Source organism: Capricornis sumatraensis, chromosome 23, assembly GCF_032405125.1.
Source record: "Capricornis sumatraensis isolate serow.1 chromosome 23, serow.2, whole genome shotgun sequence".
Classification (NCBI taxonomy): Eukaryota; Metazoa; Chordata; class Mammalia; order Artiodactyla; family Bovidae; genus Capricornis; species Capricornis sumatraensis.
The window spans coordinates 18,277,739-18,296,011 of record NC_091091.1 but is presented as its reverse complement, the minus strand read 5'-3'; the positions used below and the strand labels follow the sequence as shown (position 1 = coordinate 18,296,011).

Genomic DNA, 18,273 nt, shown 5'->3' with positions numbered 1-18,273 from the left:
TAACAGAAGCAGAAGATATTAAGAAGAGGTGGCAAGAATACACAGAAGAACTGTACAAAAAAGATCCTCATGACCAAGATAATCATGATGATGTGATCGCTAATCTAGAGCAGACATTTTGGAATGTGAAGTCAAGTGGGCCTTAGAAAGCATCACTACGAACAAAGCTAGTGGAGGTGATGGAATTCCAGTTGAGCTGTTTCAAATCCTGAAAGAATGCTGTGAAAGTGCTGCACTCAATATGCCAGCACATTTGGAAAACTCAGCAGTGGCCACAGAACTGGAAAAGGTCAGTTTTCATTCCAATCCCAAAGAAAGGCAGTGCCAAAGAATGCTCAAACTACCGCACAATTGCACTCATCTCACATGCTAGTAAAGTAATGCTCAAAATTCTCCAAGCCAGGCTTCAGCAATACGTGAACCGTGAACTCCCTGATGTTCAAGGTGGTTTTAGAAAAGGCAGAGGAACAAGAGATCAAATTGCCAACATCCGCTGGATCATGGAAAAAGCAAGAGAGTTCCAGAAAAACATCTATTTCTGCTTCATTGACTATGCCAAAGCCTTTGACTGTGGATCACAATAAACTGTGGAAAATTCTGAAAGAGATGGGAATACCAGACCACCTGACCTGCCTCTTGAGAAGCCTATATGCAGGTTAGGAAGCAACAGTTAGAACTGGACATGGAACAACAGACTGGTTCCAAATAGGAAAAGGAGTACGTCAAGGCTGTATATTGTCACCCTGCTTATTTAACTTCTATGCAGAGTACATCATGAGAAATGCTGGGCTGGAAGAAGCACAAGCTGGAATCAAGATTTCCGGGAGAAATATCAATCACCTCAGATATGCAGATGACACCACCCTTATGGCAGAAAGTGAAGAGGAGCTAAAAAGCCTCTTGATGAAAGTGAAAGAGGAGAGTGAAAAAGTTGGCTTAAAGCTCAACATTCAGAAAACGAAGATCATGGCATCCGGTCCCATCACTTCATGGGAAATAGATGGGGAAACAGTGGAAACAGTGTCAGACTTTATTTCTGGGGGGCTCCAAAATCACTGCAGATGGTGACTGCAGCCATGAAATTAAAAGACGCTTACTCCTTGGAAGAAAAATTATGACCAACCTAGATAGTATATTCAAAAGCAGAGACATTACTTTGCCGACTTAGGTCCGTCTAGTCAAGGCTATGGTTTTTCCTGTGGTCATGTATGGATGTGAGAGTTGGACTGTGAAGAAGGCTGAGCGCCGAAGAATTGATGCGTTTGAACTGTGGTGTTGGAGAAGACTCTTGAGAGTCCCTTGAACTGCAAGGAGATCCAACCAGTCCATTCGGAAGGAGATCATCCCTGGGTGTTCTTTGGAAGGAATGATGCTGAAGCTGAAGCTCCAGTACTTTGGCCACCCCATGTGAAGAGTTGACTCATTGGAAAAGACTGTGATGCTGGGAGGGATTCGGGTCAGGAGGAGAAGGGGACGACCGAGAATGAGATGGCTGGATGGCATCACTGACTCGATGGACGTGAGTCTGAGTGAACTCCAGGAGATGGTGATAGACAGGGAGGCCTGGCATGCTGCGATTCATGGGGTCACAAAGGGTCGGACGCGACTGAGCGACTGAACTGAACTGAACTGAACTGTTCAGCTGATATGTTGATTTCAATTATTTATTTGTGATTTATTTTGATGAAAGGTTCAAAACCAACTTGACTTTTCCTCAAAGAGCTAAGCCATTGTCTCCATGGAATTCACTGATTTTGATTAATCCCCCTCTTTCCACAAATTTGTGAGACCTCTTTTGTCATATAGACATTTTTTTATATAGACTAGGGTTTGCTTCCAGACTATTCCATGTTGCAGGTTTGTCTAAGATTTATAACATATTTTCGTGTTTGATGAGGCCAGTCATCCTCTGATACTTTTCTCCTTGACTTTTATCACCTAATTATGCAGATGAACTTTAATATTCTTTTGTAAATAATAGGAAAAAATTTATTGGACTTTTGAGTAAAATATGTTAAACCTACACATTAGTTCAGAAAGAATATTTCAGAAACAGAGTATGTCTTTCCTTTCATATCACTTTTTATAGGTTTTAGTAGAATTTTACAATGTCAGCATGGTACTACTTTTTTTTTTTTGGCTTCACCCTTCAGCCTGTAGGGTCTTAGTTCCCTGACCAAGGATTGAACCTGTGACCCCTGCACTGGAAGTTTGGAGTCCTAACCTCTGAACCATGGAAATCCCAGCACAGGACTACTATTTGTGTCAAGGTTTTTCCTAGATATACGATCCTTTTTTGCTGCTGTTTTAAACAGAATTTATTATTTTATATTACTATATTGTATGTTATACAATATTTTATTTTATATTATTTACATTGTATGCTTGGGCTTCCTCGGTGGCTCAGTGGTGAAGGCGCTTCCTCCAATGCAAGAGACACAGGAGATGTGGGTTCAGTCTCTGGGTCGGGCAGATCCCCTGGAGGAGGGCATGGCAACCCACTGCAGTATTCTTGCCTAGAGAACCCCATGGACAGAGAAACCTGGAGGGCTACAGTCCATAGGGTCGCAAAGAGTCAGACACAACTGGGGCAACTGAACATGCGTGTAGGCATGCACATATTGTATACTTATAGCAATTGGCCACATGTGGCAATTTAAATTAATTAAAACATTATAAAATACCGAGGGGTATCTGCTTAGCTCTAGCATGCCAGCCTGACATGCTGATCTCACTGGTGAAGGCTCTACTCTTGATCCTTTGGCTTTGGCTATCAATCATCCTCAATGGCCTGTCATGTTGGCCTCAGGCCTCTGCTGTTCCGCTGGCCCTCTTGACACCCCTGCATCCTCCCTAGGCGTATGGGAGCACCCAGAGTCCCAGACACCAGTTTCTGGGACCAGATTGGAAGCACCCTTTGCCCACGTCTCTGGACATTGCTCTCCATTCCCACTGTCCCATTGCCCCTGTGTGTGGTGGGTGGGCGGCTTCTTCTAGACTTGCAGCCGCCCTGGGCTATACCTTGGGGAACTTCCTAAGAGCCTTGTGTGCACAGGCTCCCTCACACCACACGGCCCATTCATATCCTCTGACGTGGAAGGCTTCTTCCTACTCACCCTTCAGCTGATGGGGCCTCCCCAGGTCATATCCAACTCCTTCCCTGAAGTAGCCTTCATCTTCTTCCCTCCCAGGGGCCACAACGGCAGAATAGATGCAGGAAACAAGACTCACTACCTATTGAAAATTTAATGTTTTCAGATATGCCTGTCATTTCAAAAGGAAGGAAACCTGGTTACTTCCTAGGCAGGTGGCTGAGGAATAATTTAGCCTGGCTTTGGGCATTGAGCTTACATAAATAGAATTTGGAACACACTTTCCTTTCATTAATTTATCAATAAATATTTTGTGAGCATATTTTCGATATCAGACATTGTTCTGGGCACTAGGGATATTTGTAGCAAAAAAAGTAGACAAAAATCTTTGCCCTCATTAACAGACCTTCTTGTGGTACCTTGGGTCCTGGTTTTATGGTGGGTAGTTATTCAACCTGAGTTTTATGTATAATACCTTTTGCTCATCTTGAGAGTGGCTTGGTGACTATCTCCTATGGGGTTAAGAGCTAATGGCCTGTCCTCATTTTCTGACAAGCCTTAGTCTGTTGGATAGAGACATAGTGACCATCCCTATAGGAGAATGTGCACTTCTTTCTATTTCACACATTAAAAAAACCCTTAAAGGAGGGTCAAGAAGCTCTTTCTGGGTCTTAGATTTCATCTTTGGGTATAGAGACTCAGGCCAGAAGACAGCCTTCTGAAGTTCCTCAAGGCTTTCATTCAACAGATGTTTCCTGCTCTCTGTGCTGAGGATGGACCTACAGGACAGGCAGACAGTCCTCGCCTTCATGAAACTTCGAAGATAGAAGTTAATTAAATTCTGTTGTGATGAGACCCCTGGTGGCTCAGATGGTAAAGAATCTGCCAATGCAGAAAATGAGGGTTCAATCCCTGAGTCAGGAAGATCCCATGGAGAAGGAAATGGCAACCCACTCCAGTATTCTTGCCTGGGAAATCCCATGGACAGAGGAGCCTGGAGAGCTACTCCATGGGGTCACAAAGAGTTGGACATGACTGAGCAACTGAACGTGATGAGACTGTAGAGGAGAAGTTCTTGTAGAATGGCCTGGCCTTAGGACTCAGAGCAGCTCAGGTGTGGTAGAACATCCTGCGACTCTTCTGGAACAAGAGGACTCTCCAGTCCATTCAAGAGAGACCTGCAACTTGTCTTGGGAAAAAACAGGAGACAAAGGCTTTGTCTAGTTGAGAGGAGAGGCTATTTCAGCAATGGACTTCCTCTGAAACTCCATGGATGCAGCCGTCAGAGTCCCTGCAGTCAGATGGAGCCCGCCTCTGAGGATGGGAGCCTGGCAGGAGGCTCCGGTGGCATCCTTCTCTTGCAAGCAGAGCCCGTCCTGTGTGCTTGGCTCAGTAAATGTTTCCATCCTGCCTTCCTCAGGCTGCTCTTTATCATGCCTTTCTGCTGGAGGAGGAGCCATAAAGCCACAGTAGATACTGTATTGACATGAAGGTGTGACCTCTGCGGAATCCCAGAGTGCCAACACCTGCCTCCAAGCTGACTCCCGAGCATTCTTATGTTCTCCTATGGGGCGCTGGTTGAGATCGTTGAAGGAACTAGGTGCAGAAGAGCATGCACGTTGCTGTTGGAGTCTGGGGTGATGGCTCCCCACTGTTGCCTCAGGCTTATTTTGAATATCCAGAGCCCATGCCTTCCCCCTTTGGCACTGGGATTTTCACTCTTGGCTCCCAGATGCATGTGGACAGATTCTGCTGAACTAGTTCAGATGATAGCATGATGAGAAGCGTCCTGGACTGGAGCCTTGGCTCTGCGAAAAGCCTTGCTCAGGGACCTTGAACAAATCACTCAGGCTCTCTCCACAACATGCTCGTGTCTATGGAATGGGATCAGAGTAGGGGAGATGACAACCTGATTCTGGACCTCTGTTCTGGGGTACCAGTTACTCTGGTCTGAAGCCTGATGTTGGGGAGCTTCCAGAGCCCAGTGCAGTGCTGGTGAATCATTCTAGGAGAGGCATCTAGGTGACAGGCAGCAGCCTTCTCAAACTGTGTCTCTGAGGGACAAGTTTCAGTCGCTCAGTCGTGTCTGACTCTTTGCGACCCAATGGGCTGCAGCATGCCAGGCTTCCCTGTCCATCATCAACTCCTGGAGCTTGCTCAAATTCAAGACCGTCGAATTGGTGATGCCATCCAACCATCTCATCCTCTGTTGTCCCCTTCTCCTTCTGCCCTCAATCCTTCTCAGCATCAGGTCTTTTCTAAGGAGTCAGTTCTTCACATCAGGTGGCCAAAGTATTGGAGTTTCAGCTTCAGCATCAGTCCTTCCAGTGAATATTCATGACTGATTTCCTTCAGGATGGACTGGCTTGATCTCCTTGAGGGACAAAGGAGCTGCCTTTAGGATTCCAAGACAGCATCCGTTAGACAGAAGGGCAGTGTGTGAGATCAGACGTGGTGTCTGGGACCCTCCAGGACCACAGGAGAGGAGGCTAGGCTGGTGTGAGAGGGGGCTCTCTGGGTCCTGAGATGGACAGTCCAGTGGCAGACCCTGTGGCCTTCCCAGTGTGTGCTCCCAGGGGCAGGCTGGGCCAGCCCCTTCTGCGGGGCTGTAGGTAAGGGCTGCCCTGGGCTGGGTGCTAGCGGTAAGTCAATGACCCCCTTGCTGGCGTGGGAGAGGTCATACCTGTTACAGCCTCTCTTGATCTCACTGTCCATCACCATTAATGGGAACCATTGCTGAGGATCTCCATGTCTGGGAGGTGCAGCTCAGCTGAGCATCTGATATTTATCCAGTGGTGCCTGGTGCCAGCTTTACTCACAGTATCTCACTTGATGCTCACAACAACCTTGTGGGGAAGCTATTATAATTATTTATTCTCATGTGACAGATGAGAAAACTGAGATTCAAGAGAGGTTATTTGTTCGCCGTTACACAGGCACAGCTTGGACAGTTTGTCTCATTCAGTACTTCCACTCTTAGCCAGAGCATCTGTATGATGACTTCTCTCAGTGTATATAAAATGAGATTTGCTATATGAAATATGTGTACAACTGGAGTCTGTCCTCAAGGCACTTGGAATCTGGTAGAACAGGAAGCTGAGGAAGGAAACGTGGGAACTGAAAAAAGGCCGGGTTTAGGTGTTCTGGCTCTGCCACTCACTGGCTGTGTGACCCCAAACAAGTCATTCTCTTCTGGGAATTTCAGTTTCTTCATCTATAAAATGGGAAGGAGCAAGGTCAAGAATTACTGCGTATGGACAATCCAATATTAATTGTAAAGCATTATAGAACATACTATTCTTCCCCACACCCCCAGCTTCACTTCCTCTACCCCCACCCTTCCATTTGTGCGCTCAGTAAATATTTGTTAGGTAGATGCCCAGACAAAATTTAGCTCCTGTGGTCTGGTTGATGTGGTCTGGTTGGGACTGTTTTTCCTAAAGGAACACAGAGAGAGGCTGGCATGTTTCAGGACTGGGAGGAATACATTCAAGCAGAGATATGGCTGTTGGGAGCTGAGTGAGCTTCACAGGGCAGGGGCTTCTGGATGAAGACAGAGCAGAGTAGGAGAAAGACAGGGAACCGAGTGAAAATTACAGTGACATGACTCTTCACTGAATGCTTCCTCAGGGCCAGGACCTGTCGTACTGAGTGTTTAAATTAACACACTTCATTTAGTTCTTGCCAACTCTGCAAGGTAGGTAATTCTGTTTCAAGATGAGGAAACCGAGGCTCAGCGAGGTCAAATGATTTGTTGAAGGTCACACAGCTATCAGATGGCCATAACAGGATTCGAACCCAGGATTCCTCTGGCTTAAAATTACATGTTTTTAATCAACCTACCTCCCCAGGTGAACAATATAACACATGCAGGCTGAAAGTGCTTTCAGGAAGAATTCCTTATGTGGGAAGCAGCCTGGGACTCCTTCCCTTTGAAGCAGGAGGACTCCTGAGTGCTGGACATTGAAGGGCTGGAAACCAGATGGAGACCAAGGTGGGCTGAGGAAGCCCAGGAGGCGTTTCTCAGCAGCCCTCCGACTTAGGAAGCTCCCTTGCCCTGACCTCTGTTACCCTCTGGTTTGCAAACTGGTGTGTGCAGGGGTACCAGAGACTTAGCAAGGGGTGCACTGTGCAGAGAATTTAAGGGAATGAATATCCAGATTCTAAAGCTTCCACACAAGATTCTGTATTAAAACTGCTGGAGGATGCCCTGGTCATGGTGGTCCCTCCCCAGCTTTACCGAAGAAAGCGTCACTTGTCACTCATCCTGGAATACAAAAGCCTCTGAGCACTAAAGGGAAAATGAGAAATGACTGGTCACAGAGCAGCCTTCTCTGATGATGAGTCAAGGTATCTTGGAAAAGGAAATGGCAGCCCACTCCAGTATTCTAGCCTGGAGAGTCCCACGGACAGAGGAGCCCGACAGGCTACCATCCAGGGGTCGCAAAGAGGTGAACACAACTAAAAACAACAGGCACTTTCGACCTGGCATTCTCCTGTCTTTTCCTATCTGTATGAATTTCTGTTTAGGGGGATGCATGGTGCTTAGTGGAATGTTTTGAATTCAAAACAACTGAAATAGAGTTAAGTTAACTACAGTGATTCTTTTAAGTATAACTGAAATGGTTTCTGGACTTTCACTATTTCAAGATATGTGGATAAAACCCAAGATGAATATTTCCTTGTTTCCTTTCTGATGTAGCTTGTTCTATTCAATAAGATGGCACATTCTGAAACATTTATTATAGTTATAGTCAATCTTCATCATATCAAATGTTCACTATTTTTTTTTACTTCTTGTGAACAAAATTAAAAATGTATTTAAACTCATGGGGGAAAATCTTAAATGTTAGGCTCACAATATACATAAGGATATGTGGCTTTTAAAAATTGTTTTAGGGACTTCCGTCTGGTCCAGCGGCGAAGACTACATGCTCCCAAGGCAAGGGGCCTGGATTTGATACCTGGTCAGGGAATTAGATCCCACATGCCCCAACCAAGACCTAGCACAGTCAAAAAATAATAAATAAATAAAATATTTGAAAAATTATTTGGGGGATATGTGGGCACAAAAGCTTGAACATTGTTGAGCTGCTTCCTTGGGTTGTTGAACTCTTCCCAGGTCCTGTTAATTTCCTCCCTTTGCCTTCTGCCCTCTTGCTTCTCTGTCCGCTCTCAGAATGTGACAAGTGGTCCTGACTACACACTGAATGCATCATTGACAAGGATGTTTTTCCTTTGAGGAAAAGATGGCCCTGTATTGTGGACTTGGGCTAAATCTTCAGAAAGGTGGGGGGGCTCAGGACCCTCAGCTGCAAGCCATCTTTGGCTGAGCCAACTTTGTTACACCTTTCAACAAGATGAAAAGAAGTGTAAATTTCAAAGAGTTAAGCAAATCGGTAGTTGTGCAAACCATCACCACAGTCCAATTTTAGAACATTTCTACTACCTGGAAAAATTCCTTCATGACAGCTTATAGTCTGATCTCATCCACCCCCCCAGCCGTAAGCAATCACTGTTCTTTCTAGCTGTATAAACTTGCCTTTCTAGATGCTTCATATAAATGGAATCGTATAAGATGTAGTCTTCTGCATCTGGTTTCTTTCACTTCGCATGATTTTTTTAGAATCACGTATTGTAGCGTGTGTCAAGACTTCTTTTTTTTTTAAGTTTGTTCTTTTCAATTGCTAGATATTTTTCCATCATATAGATAGAGCACATTTTGTTTATCCATTCAACAGTTGATAGACACTTAGGTTGTGTTCAAGTTTGGGGCAATTATTAATAAGGCTCCTAGTGCCTGGCGGGCTGCAGTCCGTGAGGTTGCAAAGAGTTGGGCGCAGCTGAGCAACTAAGCACAGCACAGCACATGAATAAGCTGCTGTCAGCATTTAAGCACATGTCTTTATGTGGACTATATTTTCATTTCCTTTGTGGGCATCTCTAGGAGTGAAATTGCTAGGTCTTGTGATAAATTTAACTTTGTAGGAAAATGCCAAAAACCTTCCATAGGGAGTATACCATTTTATATCCCTGCTGGCATTGAATGAGGGGTCCCAATTCTCTACACCATGAGCCTGAGTTTTAATCAGTCTTTGTTACTCAAAGGCCTTCTCAGTTTTTCTTTTACTGCTTAGTGATAAGAACAGGTTGGCTCTTCCAACTCCCCAAGTTCCTAATTTTCCAGATTCTCTCCATTCCTTTTCATTCCCACTACGGACTTCTAGATTCTTTTTTTAATTCAACTTATTTACACAACAACAAAATAAAAACAATAAAAATAATTTACCTATTTCTCCCACACCTACCCCACTCCCTGCCTCTGGCAACCATGTTTGTGTATATATACATATAAGCTTTCATGTGGAATATATATATTCTGCATGTAAATGAGATCATGTGATCTCATGTGATGTTTGTCTTTCTCTGACTTATTTCACTTAGCCTAATGCCCTCCACATCCATCCATGTTGTTGCAGCTGGCAAGATTTTGTTCTTTTTTCATGGCTGACACTTATACGTTGTTTCCGTATCTTGCCAATTGTAAATGGTGCTGCAGTGAACATGGAGATACAGATATTGTTTCAAATCAGTGTTTTCATTTTCTTTAGATAAGTGGAACCGTTCCACTTCCACTCAGAAGTGGAACCACTAGGTCACATAGTAGTTCTATTTTTCATTTTTGGGGGAAACCGCCAGATTGTTTTCCATAGTTTTTGTTGTTTAGTCACTAAGTCATGTCTGATTCTTTTGCAACCCCATAGACTGTAGCCTGCCAGGCTCCTTTTTCAGTGGGATTTCCCAGGCAAGCATCCTGGAGTGGGTTGGCATTTCTTTCTCCAGAGAATCTTCCTGACCCAGGGATTGAACCTGTGTCCTCAGCATTGGAAGGTGGGTTCTTTACCACTGAGCCACCAGGAAAGCTTGTTTTCCATAGGAGCTGTACCAATTTACATTCCCACCAACAGTGCACAAATGTTTCTTTTTTTAAAAAATATTTATTTATTTGGCTGTGCTGGGTCTTACTGGTAGCATGTGGGATCTAGCTCCCTTACCAGGGATCAAACCCCTGCACTGGGAGCTCAGAGTCTTAGCCACTGGACCATCAGGGAAGTCCCCACAAATCTTTTCCAACACTTCCTTTTCTAGTGTTTTTGACAACAGCCATTCTACCCGATGTGAGACAATATTTCACTCTGGTTTTGCATTTTCCTGACCTAGGCCTTTAATCTTCAGTGCAGTTGGCCCCAGCCCTGTGGCTTTCGTGCACAGATCTGTTGTTTTCTCTCTACCAGTCCTATCTCTTAGGAGAAATTTGATTGGATGGACTGTCTTTTCTAGAGTTTGCTACTTAGCTTCCAATACCCTCTGGGCCACTAGTAAATTCATTCTTTGATCTCCAGCTTAAATTGATACACTTCTATTTTTCCTTCCCAGCTGTCTTTTGGGGAGACATTGCCTTAGATGAAGAGGACCTGAAGTTATTTCACATTGACAAAGCCCATGACTGGGTCAAGCAGTCAGCAGAGGACATGGGGCACAGCACAGGTAAGTACAGTGTCCCCTCCGCCCCTGCCCTGGAGGGAAGGGCCAGGGGCTCGGACACGGGTAGGTGTCCCCTCCACCCCTGCCTCGGAGAGAAGGGCCAGGGCCTCGGACACAGGTAGGTGTCCCCTCTGCCTCGGACACAGGTAGGTGTCCCCTCCGCCCCGTGCTGGAGGGAAGGGCCGGGGGCTCGGACACGGGTAGGTGTCCCCTCCGCCCCTGCCCCGGAGGGAAAGGCCGGGGGTTCGGACACGGGTAGGTGTCCCCTCCGCCCCTGACCCGGAGGGAAGGGCCGGGGGCTCGGACACGGGTAGGCGTGGACCACAAATCATTGGTATTTGGCCTGTTGGTCCAGGGCCCACCTGTCAATGGAAAACCAGAGGGACCACACCTTCTCCATTGCAGGCTGGGAAGCTGAAGTTTTCCTGTCCCTCTAAGAAAACCTCCATTTGCCTCTCTATCCAAAGGTTCAACCCTGAGCTCAGAGACCTGAACTCAACATAGGTTCTCAGGACTCTGGCCTCAGGGTCTAGCGCTTCACAAATGGACAGAATTCCTGGAGAGGTTCCACTGAAGGCATGTGGTGGTGCTGCTGATGCTGATTAGTAGTGGGAAGATGCTTGTGGGGGGAGATGGCGAGGGAGCAGGGGTCTTGTGTACTTGCTTGGCCTACAAACCAGGTGGAAATCCCCCCCCGGGCCAGGAAACACTGACGAGGCATATAACGCTTCGACAACACCTCTTCCACCCTCCTTCCATGCCTTCACCTTGGGGTAAGCAGTAATGAGACTGGTTTCTGAGTTCTCCTCACCTCCCTGCCCACTGTACTCAGACGCCTCCCCTCTGTGGAATCTCCAGTCTCAGAAAGAAGCCCAGGGGGCTGCGTTGTGAAAGATGATAGCCTGTGTGGCTGACAGTGAGCAAGGCTCCTGTGTGCCAGATGCTACACTTTCTCTCCCACCTGTGACCCCTCTACCCACCCTCCCTTCCTTTCTTTTGAGGCTTTAAAAAATTGTGGTAAGAACACTTAACTTGAGATCTATGGTCTTAACGAAATGTCAAATGTACAACGCAATACTGGAAACTACAAGCACGATGTGATACAGCAGGTCTCCGGAGCGTTCCTCTTGCATAACCGATGATACTCTACTGGGTTATAAGACTGGATGCTTGCCTTTTTAGCACCTCTCCTGGGTCTAATGCAGTGCTGGTAAGAGAAAGAGGAAGGGCATGTGGCCTCCGCCTTCAAGGAGAGCTTTCATGCCAGGCAGACAGAGTTTAGACCTGGCTGAGCCCACTAACATCTCAAAGTTCAGTCTTCCTGTCTCTAAAATGAGGATGAAATCAGCATACCTGTCAGTAGAGGTTGGGAGGATTTACTCTGAAAGGACGGAGAAGGCAATGGCCCCCCACTCCAGTACTCTTGCCTGGAAAATCCCATGGATGGAGGAGCCTGGTAGGCTGCGGTCCGTGGGGTCGCTGAGGGTCGGACACGACTGAGCGACTTCACTTTCACTTTCATGCATTGGAGAAGGAAATGGCACCCCACTCCAGTGTTCTTGCCTGGAGAATCCCAGGGACGGGGGAGCCTAATGGGGCTGCCGTCTAGTGGGTTGCACAGAGTCAGACATGACTGAAGTGCCTTAGCAGCAGCAGCAGTAGCACTCTGAAAGGAATGGGCTAACCTGGTGCCTGGAACGTGGCATGTTCTTAGGCAATGACAGATGTAATCACTAAGACACCCAGTCCAGCGGAATGAAACTGAAGCATAGATAGATAAACTGTCATTCCTCAGGGCAAGGGTTACAACGAATCAAGAGCAGTGGGGCCAAGAAAGTCATCATGGGAATGGTCTTGTGTCTTGAAGGATGCATAGGAGTTCCTTAGGTGAAGAATCAAGAAGAGACATTTCAGCCAGAGGAGAGACTGTGTGCAGAGACAGGGGCTGACTTCAGGAACAGAGGGAGCGGTGGGTCCCTGGAGGGCGGCTCTTTGGGGAACTATTGAGGGTAGAGGCACCGGGAGAAGTTGGGGTAGATGATCAAGGTGCCTGTTGACCGGGTGGGTGGCAATGTGCCCAGAGTGGAGGCAACTCCCTTGGTGCCCAGTGTCTATGACCCCAGAGGGCTGGGGCTTTCCTCTGTGGGCTGCAGGGGCCCTGCCCAATGTTTCTGAATGGAAATGTAACTTGCTCATCTGTGGCTCAGGGAGCTTGATGGAGTCCCCTCTCCCACTGCTCTCAGCATCCCATCTGCAGCCCTGAGGTTGCTGGGTTCCTGACTGGATGCTTGGGCAGCCTTACCGTGCTGCTCGCTGGTGGTGACGGTGGAAGAGGGGTTGTCAGGGCCACCCCTTCCCCTCTGCTGATGAACTTGGTGGCATTCAAGAACACCCCCAAAACCCCCACCCCGGAATGCCTTGCACAGCTCAAAGATTCCACTAGAACTAATTTACCAATTCTCCATTTCAGCATCTCCTGGCACAAAAGGCCCTGGGATCTGTATTCATCTGGGAGGGAAGGAGAATACACTATTCATATTGCTGGGTGTGGTCCCAATTCACTCATTCGCTCACTTACTCAATTATTAACTGAGTGTTCATTTTGTGCCAGGTCTAGTGCCAGATCCTGAGAAGGTATAGGCTGGGGTGTCTCTTAAGGGTTCACCAGCTCGAGGAAATAGATGCAAAACGGATGAAGAGTTAGAGGGAGAGGTCCCAGCAAGCACAGCGGGAGTAGGGGCACCGAGAAGGGCTGGTACCATTGCTAGCGTGGGGGAGTCAGAGAGGCTTCCCAGAGGAGGGGGTCCTGGGGAGGTGGACGGGATTCCCAGACTGGAGAAGGAGTCGAAGCGTAGAGAAGGACATTCCACACTGAGGGAGGGGTGGTTCTTGGGGTGGGAAACGGGATGGCAGCCTCTGCTGAACTGGTGGTGAGCTCCCTTCTTGTCCAAGGTCTGCTCCTTCTTTATGTGGGGGTGGGGTGGGACTGTGCTCAGCAGAGTGGGGGGCAACTGCCATGGCTCATGGGGAACATGAGCAGCTACAAGAACTAGGCTAAGCTCCACATAGGACGTAGGGCTGAGAGGAAGGCAAGAGGGCAAAGGTTGTCAGGTCAGAGGTCCTCATTGCCAGTGGCCAGGAGAAGGGAAGAATGAGCTTCTTTTGGTGTCCGGCTTTATGATTATCACTTCTTTGGATCTGAAGGACCTCTCCTGTATAGTTTGAAAAGTCCATTTGAATTTTAAATGGGATTTCGGAATCCAAATTATTTCTCACACCATTATTTACATGGTATGTAAATTGCATCATAATTGAGCTCCAACCAAAGGAAGAATCTCTTCATAATTCTATCATTCCAGCTCATCATATATGCCCCCATCCCTGCCCCCCACCCCCACCAGATTCTCTCTGGTGTCCTAGAGAAGTTGATCAGGTTGTAAGTTTTGTGTGATTAATTTTTAAAATTTTCTTTTTTGCTATATTGGGCTTCCCTGGTAGCTCAGCTTGTAAAGAATCCACCTGCAATGCAGGAGACCCTGGTTCAATTCCTGGGTCGGGAAGATCTGCTGGAGAAGGGATAGGTTACCCACTCCAGTATTCTTTGGGTTCCCTTGTGGCTCAGCTGGTAAAGAATCCATCTGCAATATGGGAGACCTGGGTTTGATCCCTGGGTTGGGAAGATCCCCTGGAGTAGGGAACGGCTACCTACTCCAGTATTCTGGTCTGGAGAATTCCACGGACTGTATAGTCCATGGGGTTGCAAAGACTTGGACACAACTGAGCGACTTACACTCACTTCACTTTTGTTATATTATTTTAGTACTTAAAACTAGTGAACCTTGCTATGGCCTGGGTTCAGTCCCTGGTCAGGGAGCCATGCAACACAAAAAAAAAATTAGTGAACTTCACATAGCTCAGACATGCAGTATGATGTACTTTTCTGTGTCCAGTCCACATGGCCACCACCCAGACCAAGGGATGGAATATTTCCAGAACCCTGAGACTCCCTCTCACACCCCCTCCCAGCCAGCACCCACCCCACGGCAGCCATTTGTCTGACCTCTCTCCACACAGATGCATTTTACCGACATGAATGGACCCATGCAGTGTGTGTTGCTTATGTCTCCTCCTCCTCAGTTTTGTGACTGTGGAATTTCCCCCATGTTGTGTGTGAAACTCTGGTTTGTCCTCTTTGGTTCTTGTGTTGTGTTCTCCTGCATGAAAATACCCTAGTTTATTCATTATTCCATTGAGAGCCATTTGGACATTTGACAGTTTAGGGATATGATAACTGAAACTACTACTCACAGTCTTATATCTACCTTTCGGTGGACATAAGCACTCATTTCTGTTTATGTACCCAGGAGTGGAATTGCTGGGTCGCAGGGTATTTGTAAGTTATTAGTGGATGCAGTCAGGTTTCCCAAGTGGTTGCACCAATTTACAGCTGTGTGGGTACATGTTGGTTTGGAAAGCAGGTGGAGGTAATCAAGCAGGACCCAGGGAGACCTCTGGGTCTTGGTCTTTCCAGCTTGGGGACCCCACTCATCCCTCCAGACCTGCCCAGCAGCAGCGTCACGAATGCTCAGGGTGGCTCCTATCGGCAGTCCTCCTGCTGTCCTTGGGGCACCTGCCATGGCACAGCATGGGACCCAGGCTTGCAAATGTAAGTAAAAGACCTCAAAGAGAGGCTGGGCCGTGGCCAGCCACCATGCCAGCTGAATGAGCAGCTGCCGAGAGCTGCCTGTCTGGGAGGTTGCCTCAAGGATGTGCAGGGAAGGGCAGCCTAGCAGCCCTGCTGGTGACTCCTTCATGGTGCTCTCCTAAGGCTACCATGGTGTGCCTCATGCTCTAAAACCCTGAGTATCTGTCTTCTCGTTCCTTCTCCCCTGTGAGCTGAGAGGGAACAGAGTCCACATAGATTCAACTTTGGATCCCCCAGAGGTGGCCCAGCACTTTTGTATCTAGAAGGTTGGAGAAAGGAGAAGGAAGAGGTGGTTGGAGACTGGCAGGCCCTGAATGATCTCCCAGCGGCCTTAGGGGTGAAAAGCTCCCACAAGACATTGCTCTCAGGAGTGTAGTCAAAGCACTGGTCACCATCACCAGCTTTGACCTCAGACTGTCTGGGCTTGAATCCATGAGCTGGGCCTCAGTATCTTCATCTGTTAAATGGGTAGAGTAATAATCCTTACCTTGGAGTGATGTTGTGAAGACCAAAGGAAAGAATACAAGTGCTGAGCACAGTGCCTGGCACATAAGAAATGCTCAATAAATATCAACCCTTCCTGTTCTTCCTCATTGTTAGTAGTAGTATTTGTAGAAAGAACACTGACCTAGGTGGGTTCAAGGTCAAAGTAGAGGATGATGGACATTTGTTATGTGCAGGAGGGAACTTTGGGGGCTCGGGCATGAGGCCTTTGAAGCATAAACCTTCCTGATATTTCCTCCTTCCCGAGCTAGAGATATATAGTTTTTTCTGGTGTGTTTTTGTGCAAGGTTATTTTTATCTTGATTACTTTTCTCTGAGGGCCTATAGGACTTTGCATCTATCTAAAACAGTTATTTTATTTTCATAATGGGAATATTTTAAATTGTTTTTGCTGATTAAACTAATACCACTGGTTGTTAAAAAAAAAAAAAAGTCCAATAGCTCAAAACTGTAAAAAGTATAAAGTGAAAATCCCTTTTTATCCCAGCCCCAGGGGTCCCCATCATGATCTGTTTGCTGGATCCCTTCCAGCCTTACTGCACTCAGGTCATGTGTGGATATTTTTTAAACATAAAAGGAATTTCTCTGAACACCCTCTTGTGTAACCTGCATCTTTAACACCATACCATGGACATCTTTTAATGTGGTATTTTGAGGCTGATCACATTTCATGTACAACTCTGCCACCATTTATCGAATTAATCTATACAGAAGGACATGATGGTTGTTTTTCTTCTTTTCTGTAATATTTTGTTGTTGTTGTTTTCTATTAGAGACATTGCTACTGTGAACAACACTGTGCATAGATCTTTAAACGTTTGCTTTGGTTAAAAAAAATTTTTTTAAAGGAACCACACCTTTATCCGCTCTTTGTACTTCCAAATGTGTGAAAGGATGTATTCTTAGATATCGGTTATCTCATTTCCAAGTTTGGGTAATTACCCCTGAGTTTTTGGGAGGGTGTGGTGGGAACAGGGCTAAATCCCTGGAGGGGGATGGGATGCATTGTGGCCCCAGATACCTCCTTTCCCTGCTCTCTCCTTTGATCTTGGAGCTGCTTTCCTGGTTGCTGAATGAAACAGTGTCCTTGTTCTAGAAATTATCTGGTCTGCCTCATTTTCTAGATGTGCTCTGTGTCCCAAATTCAGCCAGTTGCAGTGTCAGAACTAGAACCCAAGGCTTCCACTCTCCCAGGCTGTGTCCTCCGTGGTACCAACCTGTCTGCCGTGTTGCCAGAAGGAAGGAATGGAAACCAACAGGGGCACATGCAGCCATGCCTTTGCTAGCTCTGGGAAAGGAGCTGGAGTCTTTCTGGACCAGGAAGTGAGCCAAGACCTTGTACCTAGGTGGGTTTGAGACTCCACTCAGTGTGCTGGGCTGGCCACAAAAATAGCCGCTGAGGGCTCTGGGTCCCCAGAAGGGAGCCCCCTTGCAGGTCACTTAGGATCCTAGGCTACTGGTAATTATTTCTGATCAGATCCATCTCCCTGCCTCCAGTTTCTGCTTCCCCATCCTGCTTCCAAGAGATCTTCCTGGACCTGACCTTGCAACCAATGTGCTAGATTGAATAGTGTTCCCCTAGATTTGTGTCTGTCCAAACCCCAGAATACAACCTTATTTGAAAAGAGTCTCTGCAGATCTAATTAGTTAAGCATCTTGAGATCATCCTTGATGTGGGGGGCCCTGAGTCCAGTGACTAGAATCTTTATAAGAAGAGGAGAGGACACAGAAGGACACAGAGAGGAAGAACACATGAAGAGGGATGTGGCTACAAGCCAGTGGACACCAAGGACTGCGGAGAGGTAGCTCAACTGGTAAAGAATCCGCCTGCAAGGCAGGAGACCCCGGTTCGATTCCTGGGTTGGGAAAATCTGCTGGAGAAGGGATAGGCTACCCACTTCAGAATTCTTGGGCTTCCCTGGTGGCTCAGCTGGTAAAGAATCCGCCTGCAATGTGGGAGACCTGGGTTTGATCCCTGGGTTGGGAAGATCCCCTGGGGAAGGGAAAGGCTACCCACTCCAGTATTCTGGCCTGGAGAATTCCATGGACTGTGTAGTCCATGGGGTCGCAAAGAGTGGGACACGACTGAGCAACTTTCACTTAATCACTTAACCACGAGCTAGGATGAGGCGAGGAGGGATTCTCCCCTAGAGCCTAGAGCAGAGGGAGCATAGCCCTGCCAACCCTGTGATTTCAGACTGCTGTCCTTTGGAACTGGGAAAGAATAGATACCTGTTCGTAAGCCGCCGACTCTGTGGTAACTTGTCATGGCAGCCCGAGAAAACTGATGCACTGCTTTTTAAAATCCTTCCGTGGCTCCCCATCCCTTATCAGAAACATTCCTTATCTGGTGCCACAGGTCCTCGATGCTTTATCCACAGCCCACACACTCATTCCCTTCCCTCTCTTCATCCTCCAGCGAAACAC

The 18,273-nt window shown here is 47.0% G+C and overlaps 1 protein-coding gene across 1 annotated transcript in view; it reads left to right on the top strand.

Annotated features, from left to right (window-relative positions):
* Positions 1-18,273, top strand: part of TLL2 (tolloid like 2) — a 141,089-nt gene that overhangs the window by 26,362 nt on the left and 96,454 nt on the right. The window contains exon 2 of the mRNA XM_068961545.1: positions 10,530-10,640. Coding sequence (XP_068817646.1) covers positions 10,530-10,640 — 111 coding nt within the window. The remainder of the gene's footprint in view (positions 1-10,529; positions 10,641-18,273) is intronic.